We start from the raw sequence: 13258 nt of genomic DNA on the forward strand, positions 1-13258 counted from the left end.
GAAATATTTCTTGACAAAAAATATTTCTCAGGTCCAGGATATTAGAAGCAACATAAGGTATGATATAGCTCCCCCTACTCAGGCACAAACTCACTGGTGATCTTCAGGCAAATTGATGCCCCTCACTAGCCCTCAGTGTCACCAGGTGGAAACGGACAGTGTTAAGCCAGGGAGTTCCTAAGGCCCGTTCTGGTCCTCAGATTCCACAGTGCGGTTCAACGCTCCCTCATGGCGGAGCTGCACCATCCAGCTGACAGTCTTTCTCTGGAGGAAGGCAAAATTTATTTGGGATAACAAGACCTGGGTGTCCCAAAATAACTAAATAAAATCCCCAAGTGAATGTAGGAGACAATCTGACTACTGATGCATTGAATAAAGGCAAAATAAGGGAATAGGTATTGGTCAAGACCTTAGTTCCCACCAAGGGGGAACAAAGTATATGGAGGATGAAGCAGGGGGTTTTGCGGCCTGGAAGTGTCACTCATTGGTTCTGTTGGCCAGAACTCAATCACGAGGCCCCAATCTGACCACAAAGGGGGGGGAAATTTCATCTTCCTGTGGACCCAACAGAGAAAAAACATGCTTTGATGAATACCTAATAATGTCTCCTCCACAAAAACATGCACATAGATTTTGTAATTAGCATTCCTCTCTCTCCATTCATAACTAAACAAATCATCTTTATGCTAACAGCTAACTGTATTAAACATTTATTCTGGGCTAGGAATTGTGCTAAATACTTGACATACTTTATCCAACCGAGTCCTCAAAGCAATCTTGTGAGGTAGATTTCATTATTACCCCAGTCTCCCACTTCCCAGGTGAGCAAGCAGAGGCACAGAATGGTCAAGTAACTTGCTTAGGGTTGCACAGCAAAGTAATGGTCAGACTCAACATTTGAATCCCATTTCTTCCCAAGACAGGGGTTAAGAGCTGCTAGTGGACAGATGATGAATAATGTGAGTGCTTGGAAAGCTGGAGCTTCTTGCACTGTCAGCTGCTCTGAATCCAGAAGAGACTGAGACCCTCAAGCTATCATCTGCAGATTTGCTTCCTGGGGTCATGGCTGAGGAGATGGTGGTGGAAGGCTGGGAAGTGAGTCCTGGCTAAGGACACAGGAGGCCACGGAGCTCTTGGTGGCCATAACCCCTGTCTTCCAGCAATATCCCAGGCTCTAGTCTGTGTATTCTCCTGGCTCTGTGTCCTGAGGCCATGCCTCCCACCCTAATGCTGAACAGCAGGAAGCCTGGAACTGGAGAAAGACAGAGCTTACCCCTGAAGTTACTGGGTGAACCGCCCCAGTCTAGGTCAGCTGGTGGAATTGCTGGTCCCATGGCAGGTGGCCTTTCTTCCCCTGATGAAAGTCTCAGTGCTCTTTGCCTGGGTTAAATATGGTTACTTCTTCTCAAGCCCCCACACTTCTTTTCTGCTCTCTGGCCTTCTGCTTTACAACCAGCTTCCAGGCAGAGTATTGAAACGGTCTCTGAGACAGGGATCCTTAATCACGGTGCAGCCTGATGGCGCCTTGGGCTCATCCAGAACAGGCACCCCACACCTCTGGCCTCCTGCACCTCAGCTCAGGAAAGGAGAAAATTCCTCTTATCTTTTTGCTTTAGAGTTGAGGCTCTTGCCTCAGGGGATCACTGAAGAAGCCAGGACGGGCCCAAGAGACTCTGGCAATAGGTGACTCAGTTCAAGCAGTAAAAGCAAAAAAGGTATGAGTTGAATTTTGTCATGGCCACTGACCCCAGTGTGACCTGGGCCACAATAACCCCTGAACTGCAAAATGGCCCCATCTACTAATACGGCCATGGTAAGACTCAGCTTATAAGGCTCAGACAGAATGGATGTGAAGGCATTCCCAAAACTCTGAAGTGCTATGCAAAGGAAGGTTCTAATAACATTGAAGTGACAAGCTCCCGCATGGCAACTTCTGGTAGTTTCATAATTCACCTACGATGTGTACAAAGAATCTCCAGTCTAACTTGGCTAAGATTGGTGCCAGGCTTCATGGGGGTGAGATTCTACTGAGAGTCATGTGTTAACTCCACTGACCTCAGGATGTTTCAGAGAGGAGGAAGTAGAGAGAGGCGGTAGGTGTAGCGGGGAAAACTGGGATCACAGGAGAGAGCTGGGTTTCGGTGTTGCTATATCCACTTATGACCTGAATGACCTTGGATAAGAATTACCCATTAGAGCAGAGCTGTGAGGACTTATCTGACAGTGCTTTATAAACTATCAAGTCAGATACAAATAGGATGTTTTCATGGCAAAAAATTTAGTCAGAGAACTTTATCTGCCTGAGGTCAAATAGTAAATTGGTGGTCAAATTTGGCCAGGATGGAATCTGTTAGCCCAGTGTTCTTTCTAGAAGAGAACTTCTAGGCACACAAATTCTTCCTGAACAATAGTAGTCCACACACATGAGGAAATTAATCCCCTTAGAGAGAATGGAAATTGAGTCCAAAAACCCATTAGAAAGTGCGATACTTGGGACTTCCTTGGTGGTCCAGTGGTTGAGACACCACGTTCCCAATGCAGGGGGCTCAGGTTCGATCCCTGGTCAGGGACCTATGGTCCCGCGTGCTGCATGGCAAGGCCAAAAAAAAAAAACCATTGAGAAAGTTTGGTACTTTAAGTACTAAGTGTTTCGAGGTCTGAGGAGACACGTTAATTGTATTTAATCCCATGAACGTAACTCATATTCCCGTCAAACCTTCAGATACACAAAGCACTCACTCACAGGGCCACTGACCTCCCGGTTTGGCATCACTGAAGAGTGTTGGTAGAGACAGAGGGTCTTTGTAATTAACACATAACATCACAACAAAAGACATTTGTTTTATTTATTTATTTTTTAGCTCTCCAGTGGGAATTTGGCACAATAGATTTCTTGTGTGGCAGGGCTCATTAGGGCATGCAACAGTGCCCTCAGGCTGGCCTCCAGTGCCCCTTCCTGTCAGCTTTTGCATTGTTATTCCCTTGGCATTTATAAGGTAAAGGTGACTTGGCTTCTAATGAACTCTTGGTCACACATAATTGTCCATTTAGTGTGTGGCATTTTTAGCATTTAGCCAATTTAGAAACCCTAAAATCATAAAATACAATTGTTAAATTTTTTGGAAAAAAAAGGTGTTTTATAAATTCCATCTGCCTAAGTTTTTACAGGTTGAGGATTTGGGAGTTTGGTTGTATCAGGCTCTGCTATCATTCTTTGCTTTTGTTTCTCAAAGGGGGAATAACAGACAGCATCATCTGTGCCTCACCGGACACCTGGAAGGGAAAGGACCTCCTTAAAATCCCTCACGAGCTGTACCAGCCCTGCCCTTTTCCTTCTCCAGACCTGGAGTCCTCACAGGTGCAGCAGCTAGGTGCTGCCCACCGGGCTGTACCCAGGCCCCCTGAGAGCCACAGCTCAGGGGAGCGAGACCACTGGGAGTGTGAGATCAAACCCAAGCCGAGGCCAGCCAATCTGCGCCACGCCGTGGCCACCATCATCATCACGGGGGTGGTATGTGGGATCGTGTGTCTCATGATGTTGGCGGCTGTCATTTATGGCTGCACCTATGCAGCTATTACCGCCCAGTACCATGCGGGACGCTTGGCTCAGATCAATGAGCCTGCGAAGACAGAAGGAAAAGAGCTGTTTGACAGCTCAATGGCCTGAGAGCTTTCATCTCAAATACGAATAATCATTATAGGCCAGAAGAAAGTTTCTGAGTAGGGCTGATGGTTCACTGTTACTGCCTCATTTTCTTTTTCCAAAAGGAAAAAAAAAAAAAAAAAAAAAGATGTGTCTGTAAAAAAAGACAGTATTCCTGGGAAGAAATTTATGTTGAGATTTTAAAAAAATACCATAGTTGAAACAGAGATGATAACTTGTGCTCTGTGCCTGAGAAGTTATGACAATATTCTATGTGGGGAAGGCTGTCCACAGAGAAAGGGAAGATACATCTCTTTCAAGGTACTCTTCCCTGCATTAAGTTGCCTTTACAGGGCAGCAGAAATACAAACACACGTGCCAGCATTCCTGGCAGCTTTGTGGTCCACTCGAAAACTGCCCAATTTTGAGTGCCTGGGAAGAAGTTGGCAATCTTACCCAATGGGCACTGAGTGCTTCTATAGTCCAAGTTCATGATAGACCGGTGATACTTTTAGATGTTAGGTATGTTATATATTTAGCAAAAGCGTCTGTTGGTTGGGAATTTTGTAGCTTGCCACAAGAGTCAGATTATATTTAATTTTCTAAATCAGAAAACCATTTGGGGCTTTCTAGGCCACAGAAGAAGAAGAGGGCTCCATGACTGGATAATGGGACTCAGGCCCAGGGTCTGGGGAAGTTTTCTGATGCAAGGGTAAATAACATATAAACAAACACAAAGAGGATGGGGTGGCGGAATTCGAGGCACTATTACCCAAAGGCCACATCCACCAGGCGATTGGAACCTTCCATTTATAACTCTCACAGCAGGAATGAATTTAGGGTGGGCTGAGAGCGAGATAATGGCTTATGTGTATCTGTATCTACGTACATAGTGTGCAGAGTGCATAGGCTTGTTCAACCACACCCACACATAAACATACTCAGAGCAATCAGTTTACCCACTAATGAAATGCAGCCGCGGCAGGGTGGAAGCCAGCAGCTGTTGACCACCACCCAGATTGTCTACTCAACACTCTGGGATAGGAAGTCAGAGGAAGTCTGAATAGAGTGGGAATTATCAAGAGGCTGGAGATACGTGGGAGCAGCCGTCCTGAACATTATTTAGGCTGGGGTTTAAAAAAATCAGGTGTGGCTTGCTTGACTCCACAGACACGGTCCTGAAGAGCTGCATGCAAAGGAAATTTTTGTAAATTGAATCATCATTTTAATGCAGTAGGGGATCTCGCTATTTAAAGGAACCTTTCATGGAATCTTTCTGTAATGGCAATAATTGGCTCCAGATTTATGTATTTTGTAAATTTGCATTTTCTCATGCTAGGATTTCTTAAAGTAGAATCTACCTGCTCTCTCTCTCTCTCATGATGTCCCATCTCATACTTAGTCACCTGTTAGTATTAAAATCATTTTACACAGAGGAGTTAAGGACTTGGCAAAAGCAAGGAATAGCAAATACAGGGCAAGCTGTCCCTCCAGAGGCCTTGACAGACATCATTAATCAATCCCAGCACTCCTCCCTGAGCCCTGATGCACCACAGATGCCTTCTTAAGACAGCACTGTAAGGCAACCAGAACTAATCAACTGGAATTGGTTCAAAGGATAAAACATATTTGTCATTCAGGGTACTGGCCCTATATTCACTCTTTCAGGTCATGTAAAAGTTGCTTGGATCCTAAATCAGCAGTCCATTCCATAAACTGGCATGTGAATGGGCAGTCCATTCAGCCTGGAATACTGTTTCCCTGTCTGATGTGGCCAAAGCCTTGCCCAACAGTATAAAGAGGCCAAGGGAAAGACGGATGAACCTACCCTAGCCTACCCTGCAGGACACAGAGGCCATCTATACCTGCTCACAGTGCTTCACAACTAGTGTGGGCTGCCCACACCCACAAGTTAAAGATGGGCCATCTCTTTGGAGCAGCAATTTTGCTAAATGATTCTTTTGGGGGAAAAAGTATAAATTTGATGTTAATTTTTTCTGAGTATTAAAATAAACCTGGGTACGTTAAAGAGTAGTTTGAAAAATCAGCATGGATTTTAAGATCAAAAAGAGATTCCAGAGAAAGTCAGCTGCTGCATCAGCTCCATCCCAAGCCTGGTGCTTCCTTTCTTCTCTGCTTCGTGCACCACTTCAGTGGGCGAGTCTGAGCATCCAGTCTAAGGTTGTAGGGATTACTTTCCAGGTGGAAAAAAAATCTTTCTTTCCCTTTCCCTGGACCATGCGTCCTTGGCCAAGAAAGCACTATGAGAAAGGAAATCGAGAAGATCTTTTTATACATCGTCCTCATTTCACCAAATGTTTCTGGAGTTCGTACTACGTACCAGGCATGGTGAGAGGTGTTCTCGTGAACATTCATGTAATCTTGGCAACCATGCTGTGAGATACTTGAACAGATATTACATAAGCTGGGAACTACTGAGGCCAACCACAAGTGCCTCTTCTCATTGCTGTGATTTAAGACATGCAGTGCACTGTGCTCTGCCGGAGGCCTGGTGACTGTACAGGTCAATCCCGTCCCCCTGGCCACCGAGATTACATGACAGAGCTTCCAATGCACCGCTGAAAATCCTGAAAGTGGCTAGAATCCTCACTCCTCAACACCCACGTCCTATTAGATTTCTAAGCACAGATGATAACTCAGGCAAACAGATTCCTGCTTTATGAGAAGTCTTTAAGGAGAATGACTAAAATGATGCCTTCATGTATTCAGATTTCTATCTTTTGCCTATAGTCACCAAAAAGAGCAGTTAACGATGAAAATAATTACCCTAAAATGTCAACAATTCTCTCAGCACAGAAAAATATAAATCAAATTGTTTAGATTAACAATTCAGCGTTATCATTTGTTAATACGAGAAATGAAATGTTTTCTCTGTTAAAAACATCACAGATGAAAGACCCAATTTGCAGGGTATTCTGTGAGAACCACAAATTATCTTTCACAACCACTACAGCTCATGAGGGGTAATTTGCAAACGCCTCATAGATTATTTTCAGCTGTTTATTGCTGCTGTCATATTTATAAATTCCCCTATAAAAATGCCCTTCCTTCAAAGAGTCATAGAGCCTTACTGAAGGAATACTGTGAACAAATATCACGTTTAGTGTTGATTGTTTCTGAGAAAATCATGTAAAATATAGTTTCTTCATTATATTTAGCGGAACAGTATCACTATTTGCTTTGCCAGAGATCACAAATTCACAATAGCAGGACCCAACAGACATGAGGCATATAAAGAGGGCATAGGAGGAATTTTTTCCACAGAGATCGTGGAGAAAGAAGACCTAGTGTCAAATCTATACCTGGAAAGCTTTTAAAATTAAGGCAAAAATCCTTGACCCTGTGGGAAAAATCTTGTGCTTCAGATGATAATATGCCCACAGACAACTGGGTATTTTGTTTTTTCCTTACAAAAATGAAAGACTGAAAAGTGAATCATAGGATTGCCTCCTGAAGGTTCATGAAAATCAAATTTCATTACTCAAGTTTACCAAGTTACCCCAGAAATATCACACTCGTCTTAGATCCAAAATATCAAAGGAAGTGGCTCAATTTCTAAAATGATCTATCCATAGCACCCATTATCATAATTATACAACTGTTAGAAACCTATAACTTTCTATCACAGATCAGGAAATAACTGTTTTCACTTGGGTCAAACCCACCAGTGTATCCATTGCTAAATGCTATTAGACAGAAAACTACCAGCAAATGATACTCCAACCTCACATGGCATCACTAGGGTGTGGTTTATATGCACAACTTCAGGGAACTATCCTGCTTTCCCTTGTGATGAAAATGTTTTTTTTAATTTATTTTTTAATGCTCAAAATGCAATAAAATCTCAAAGAAACCTCCCTCCGGTTGGGAGAAGCAGCTTTCTAACCCCTCACTTTCTTTTCAGATTCTTGACTGGAGTATCCACACCTACTTTTCACTCCAATGACACTGAGTATTCATTTGGATGGATAGGATGTGACCCAGTTTCAAAGACTCATCAAGAAGAGCCAGAAAAAGAAAAAGAGGATTGGGAGTTGGGAAAGTCCTTGGAGAGCATTTAGTCTAGGTCTGGCAAATTTCAGAATAGCTGTGACCAGCCTCCCTACCTGTTTCAGACATAGCTGATGTCTGGCCTCAGAATCTTTTTAAATCTGTTTTCTAGGTACCTACTCCTGATCCACTGGAGTCGACTTATGAGACTAAACCTATCTGCTACCCTCATATAGTTCCATATTCTTATTTTACAAATAGCAATTGGAAGCATGGAAAAGGAAAGGAATTATCCCAAAGTCGCACAGATAATTAATTGCACACCTGATAAATGCAGTTTGCAGGAGCATGGGGTTAGAAAGTATAATACAACCCAACCCCTGCCATTCTTCATTCATTCTGGTGAACCACAATATGAAGACTATGGAATTATTATATTAATTATTTGGAAAAGAACAATTATAGTACCACCATCAACATTTATTGAACACCCAGTTTTGCGCCAGTTGTTTTCAGTGTAGTATTTTCATTTTCCTCTAAGTCTCAAATTAACCAAAAATGTGAGCATTTTACTGCCACATGACAGATGAAGATACATAATCATTGGGTTTGGGTCGCTTGTTCAAGGTCATATCATTAATTAGTGGAGTAGGAATTTGAATGAAGGATACATGGGTTTCTTCTTATGCTTCTATCTACTTTTTAGTACATTCAATATTATCCATAATAAATGTTTTTTAAAAAAGAATGACTCCAAAGTTTTTAGACTGAATAACCAGATAACTAGAATGACTTAAATGTGGAATCGATTGCATTTGATGGGCCTATTTGAGAGGCAGGGACACTGAGTAGTCAAGGGAGAGAGGTTGGGCTTGGGAATCACCAGCTCATGAATGGTGTTTAAAGCTTGAGAGTGGACAGGAACCCTGAGGCCCTCCGACATGTACAATCAGGAGATGAACAAAGTCAGCAAAGGAGGCCTAGGAGGGTGGGCAGTGAGGTAGGCAAAGAATCAAGTAAAGAGGTTTGCAAGGAGAACGTGATCAGCTTGGCCAAGTGCTGCTCACAGACCAAGAAAAATGAACATCTGAAGTTCAATTTTGGATTTGGTAATGTAGGAGCTACAGGTAACCTTGATGAAAAATGATTCACTGTGGATGAAACCTGGTTGGAGTGGGTTCCAGAAAGCATGAAAGAGAGGAAGTGAGAAGAGCATAAAAATGAGAAATAACACAAATAAAATAATTCGATAACAAAAATAATTTTGGCTTAAAAAAACTGACTATATCAGCAAAAATCTGGAAGTTGATAGATGAAGGCTAGTGAAGTAAAAGCATATAAAATGCCCATGCACTATGTTTTCACTCTGAACTTCCTTTTTATGTTTTAAGACAAATGTACACTCCAGTCTGCCTGAGCCTGGTCATATATAATTCGGCCTTGAAGTAGGAATGACATTCAGACACTGATCTTGACCTCGTGCAGATCTTTTCACCCAGAATAGAACGTGGGAGCTCTTGGTGAGTGCAAACTGTGGGAGGCCATTGGAATAAAGAACCTTTGATCAGCACTGTCCCTTTCCCACCACAGACTGGCAAAAGCATTTTCCATGAGCAAGAGTCCACTGACTGACTGTCAAAGCTTTTATGCTGCAGCCTCTGGTCATGCCCCCTCTTCCCAGGGAGGGGAAATGTACGTCAGCTCATTTATCCTCTCTGGCCCTTCACTTAGCCTGAGTCATATATATTCTAATCTTCACCGAGATCAAAATCCCACTAAGGTTACTAGGAGATTTGCCTGGATAAGGGTGGCTAAATAAATCCTCAAATCTCTCATGAGCCATGTTGGGGAAAAAAAGTATCCCAGAAACTGTTTTCCACCAAAGCATGTGAGGGCATTTCCAATGTTCTAACAAGCATTATGCTGATTACACTGTTCAGAGGTTTATAAACTAGAGCAAAGATTAAGTAAATCACTCTCTTGACTGACAGGGAGAACATATATTTTAGAAAGCTCAGGATCTTTGACTGGAATTTCTCTGTAACCACATATATAAAAACATTAGGCACAATGATGGATACCTTCTGATACAGGAAGCTCTGTCTTTAATATCTACTTACACAGCCTCTGATTTAAATATTCCCTTCATTTTCATAAGATAAAAAGATGGTGAAATAAGTGAGTGAACAAATTAGCATTTTAGGTGTTTTTTTTAAAAAAAATGGACTGTGACATATTTTTATCTAAAGCAGGAGTTGGCAAACGTTTTCTGTAAAGAGTCAGGCAGTAAATATTTTTGGCTTTTTAGTCCATGTGCTCTCTATCCAACATTATTTACAAAAACAGCTGGTAGATATCTGACAAGGTACTTGTATCCAGCTTATAAAAAGAACTTATATCTCAACAACAAAAAGACAAATAACCTAATTATAGGCAAAAGATCTGAATAGACATTTCCCCAATGAAGATATGCAAGTAGCTGACAAGCACATGAGAAGATGCTCAGTGTAGTTAGTTATTAGGGAAATACAAATCACTTCACGCCTACTAGGAGGGCTAAAATAAAAAAGATAGACAATAGTAAGCATTGGTAAGGATGTGGAAAAATTGGAAGCCTCGTATGTTGCTGGTGAGATTGTAAAAAGGTGCTACCACTTTGGAAAACAGCTTGTCTGTTCTACAAAATATCAAACCTAGAGTTACCATATGACCCAACAATTCGATTCCAATTTCTACCCAGGTGAAATTAAGACATATCTGCACAAAAACTTGTACATGAATGTTCATATCAGCATTATTAATAATAGTTAAAAAGTGGGAACAACCCAAATGTCCATTAACTGATAAATGGATAAACAGGATGCTATACATACATACAATGGGATATCATTTGGCAGTTTAAATAGCCAGAGTAGTGACTTCCCTCGTGGTCCACTGGTTAAGACCTCCCTTCCAATGCAGGGGGTGCGGGTTCGATCCCTGGTCAGAGATCCCACATGCTGCCCTCATGGCCAAATAAATAAATAAAATAGAATAAAAAAAAAAAGCCAGAGGACTGATCCTTGCTACAACATGGATGAATCTTGAAAACATTAAGCTCGGTGAAAGAAGCGAATCACAAAAGGCCACATGTTGTATGATTCCATTTATCTGCAATGCCCAGAATAGGCAAATCCACAGAGACAGAAAGTAGATTAGTGGGTTTCCTGGGGCTGGAAAGGGGAGTGGGATATCAAGAATGAAGGAGTGTGCGTGCGTGCGTGTGTGTGTGTGTGTGTGTGTGTGTGTGTGTATGGGGGGTTTTTGGGGGGGATGTTAAATTGTTCTAAAATTACATTGTAGAGGTTGTTGCACAAGCTGCAAAATACTAAAACCCAATAAACTGTACACTTGAAATGGTAAATTTAATAGTGTGTGAAATATATCTCAGTAAAACCCTAAAAGAAGGACACAGGTAGCATCCTAGATTTGCTCCTATGGGCTACAGCTTGTCAACCTCTGTTCTAAGGAATAAGTACATGAAAGTGTGAGCTTCAAAGTTTTACTATGAAACATTTCAAGATACCATAACGACATTACCTAGGTAAGTTTTTCACATAGGGGACGGCACAGGGCAATAAGCATTGACTAATGAGAGGTGGTGGGTGTAACATACATCATTCTTACCAACGGTAACAGCAGCAATAATAATTTAGCAGCTAACCATTACTGAGCACTCAACTATAAGCATTCACTAAGCACTTTATTTATATGAATTCATTTATTTCTCTCAAAAGGAACCAGAGGGGTCCCCCCAAAGCCAGACTGAATCTGGGTGCAAGACATACTCCATTACTGGTTAACTCTTCTCCTTTTCTGTGGTGATGAAACAAATCTCTGTCTTTAAAAACTACGCTGTTAGAAATCCAACCAAAGCACCAATCAACCTTGTTTTACAAATGTGAAAACTCAATCCCAGAGCAAGAGGGGAGAAATGGCCCTGTACTCACTCCTAAATCCTTGGCTTACATTAGGGTTAATGTCCAAATCCTACTATGACCTCAGAAAGAGGAGTCTTGCCGATACAGAACTCGAAAACCGGGTATAAGGACCTGTAACTCCAAAATTCTGCGGCTGATGGGGTGGAGAATGTGTTGGGGCTTTTGATAAGGTTTATAAAAGGACAGTGGCTCATGGGAGTGAGTGTCCTGGAGAGTTAGCACAGAGGATCCAGTTTCTCAAAACTCTGGGCTATTTTTATCTCTGGAGCAATGATCCTCAGCGTGCCCTGTCACTGGCTACCCGCACTATGCAGAGCAGCTGTTCTACGTGGCCAACTCTAACTCAGATTCTGTTGCGGACTTGAAATACAGCATAATTGGTAGCTACATCACTAATCCATTTCTATGAAGTTTGCTGTTGTCATTCCTACAGGCCTTGACCTCCTTTTGTCCCTTCACGGCACCCACCAGTCAACTTAAAAAAGCAAATGTCAAATATATAAAAAGCCCCACCTCATAGCTGACATTTAGAGCAAAGACTTGCCTTGGGTTACTCACCTCCCCCTGGGGCATCTGCCCATCTGCCCATCAGCGGTGCATTTAGATCCTAGTAAATACCACCCAAACCTGAGAAACTCATTTGTGTCTCACAGAACCCATCTAGACACAACATGTATGGGGGATCTCATTCAAGATTCCCGGAATCTTGTTCCTTCTGCTTGGAATGCTCTTCCCACAGATCTTTGTATAATGGCTGTATCTCATCATTCCAGTCTCTACTCATGTCACCTTCTCGGGGAGGCCTTCTCTGAGCCCCCATCTTCCCCCAATCTGGAGAAGCATTGCCTCTGTCATATGCAAGCATGAACATGAGTGTTCTTCCCTGCCTTTGCTACTCCCAACCACACTTCATTTTCTACAGAGCATTAGCCACTACCAGAAATTCCCTCTCCCTCCCTCCCTCCCTCCTTCCCACCTTTCTTCCTCCCATTCGTGCCACACTTGTCTGTTGTCTGTACCTCCCACACAAGTGGAGGCTCCCCTCCACTGGCAGCAACTTAGTCGGAATGGGTCTTCACTGGGCAGCTGCCACCCCAGCCTCAGGGTGGGGATGCCAACAGTGCCCTCTCACTGTATGAATCATCATCCCCTGACTCGCTCCAAAATGCCCTTTGGGGTGCTTGTTCTCAGCTGTATCCTCAGCATTAGGTACATAGTCGATGCCATATATATATATATATATATATATATATATATATATATATATATATTATTTATTGAATTATTTAATTAGAAAATGAAGAAATGAAACATCTTTTTGTAAATGAGCCTATAAGGGAAAACACTGAATTTGAAAGCACCAAGAATTGAAGTTTGTCTGTCAGTTTAATCTAGCATTTCTCAATCTCACCTCTACTGACATTGTGGACTAGACAATCCTTTGCTGTTGGGGGGCTGTCCTGTGCCTTGTAGGATGTTTGGCAGCATCCCTGGCCTCTACCCACTGGATGCCAGTAGCTCCCCTCCTAACCAGTCATGACAATCAAAAATGTTTCCAGATGTTGTCAAATGTCTCCTGGGGGTCAAAACTGCTCCTGGTTGAGAACAACTAATCTAATCAGTA

At 42.3% G+C, this 13258-nt stretch overlaps 2 protein-coding genes across 2 annotated transcripts in view; one reads left to right on the top strand and one right to left on the bottom strand.

The window, feature by feature from the left end:
• The window catches only part of LRTM1 (leucine rich repeats and transmembrane domains 1), a 7346-nt gene extending 3625 nt beyond the window's left edge, over positions 1 to 3721 (top strand). Inside the window, exon 3 of the mRNA XM_060162958.1 lies at positions 3234 to 3721. Within this exon, the coding sequence (XP_060018941.1) occupies positions 3234 to 3667 (434 nt within the window). The 3' untranslated portion in view covers positions 3668 to 3721. The remainder of the gene's footprint in view (positions 1 to 3233) is intronic.
• CACNA2D3 (calcium voltage-gated channel auxiliary subunit alpha2delta 3) overlaps positions 1 to 13258 on the bottom strand; it is a 788855-nt gene that overhangs the window by 129393 nt on the left and 646204 nt on the right. The gene's annotated exons all lie outside the window — the stretch shown is intronic.

Source organism: Lagenorhynchus albirostris, chromosome 10 (genome assembly GCF_949774975.1).
Source record: "Lagenorhynchus albirostris chromosome 10, mLagAlb1.1, whole genome shotgun sequence".
Classification (NCBI taxonomy): domain Eukaryota; kingdom Metazoa; phylum Chordata; class Mammalia; order Artiodactyla; family Delphinidae; genus Lagenorhynchus; species Lagenorhynchus albirostris.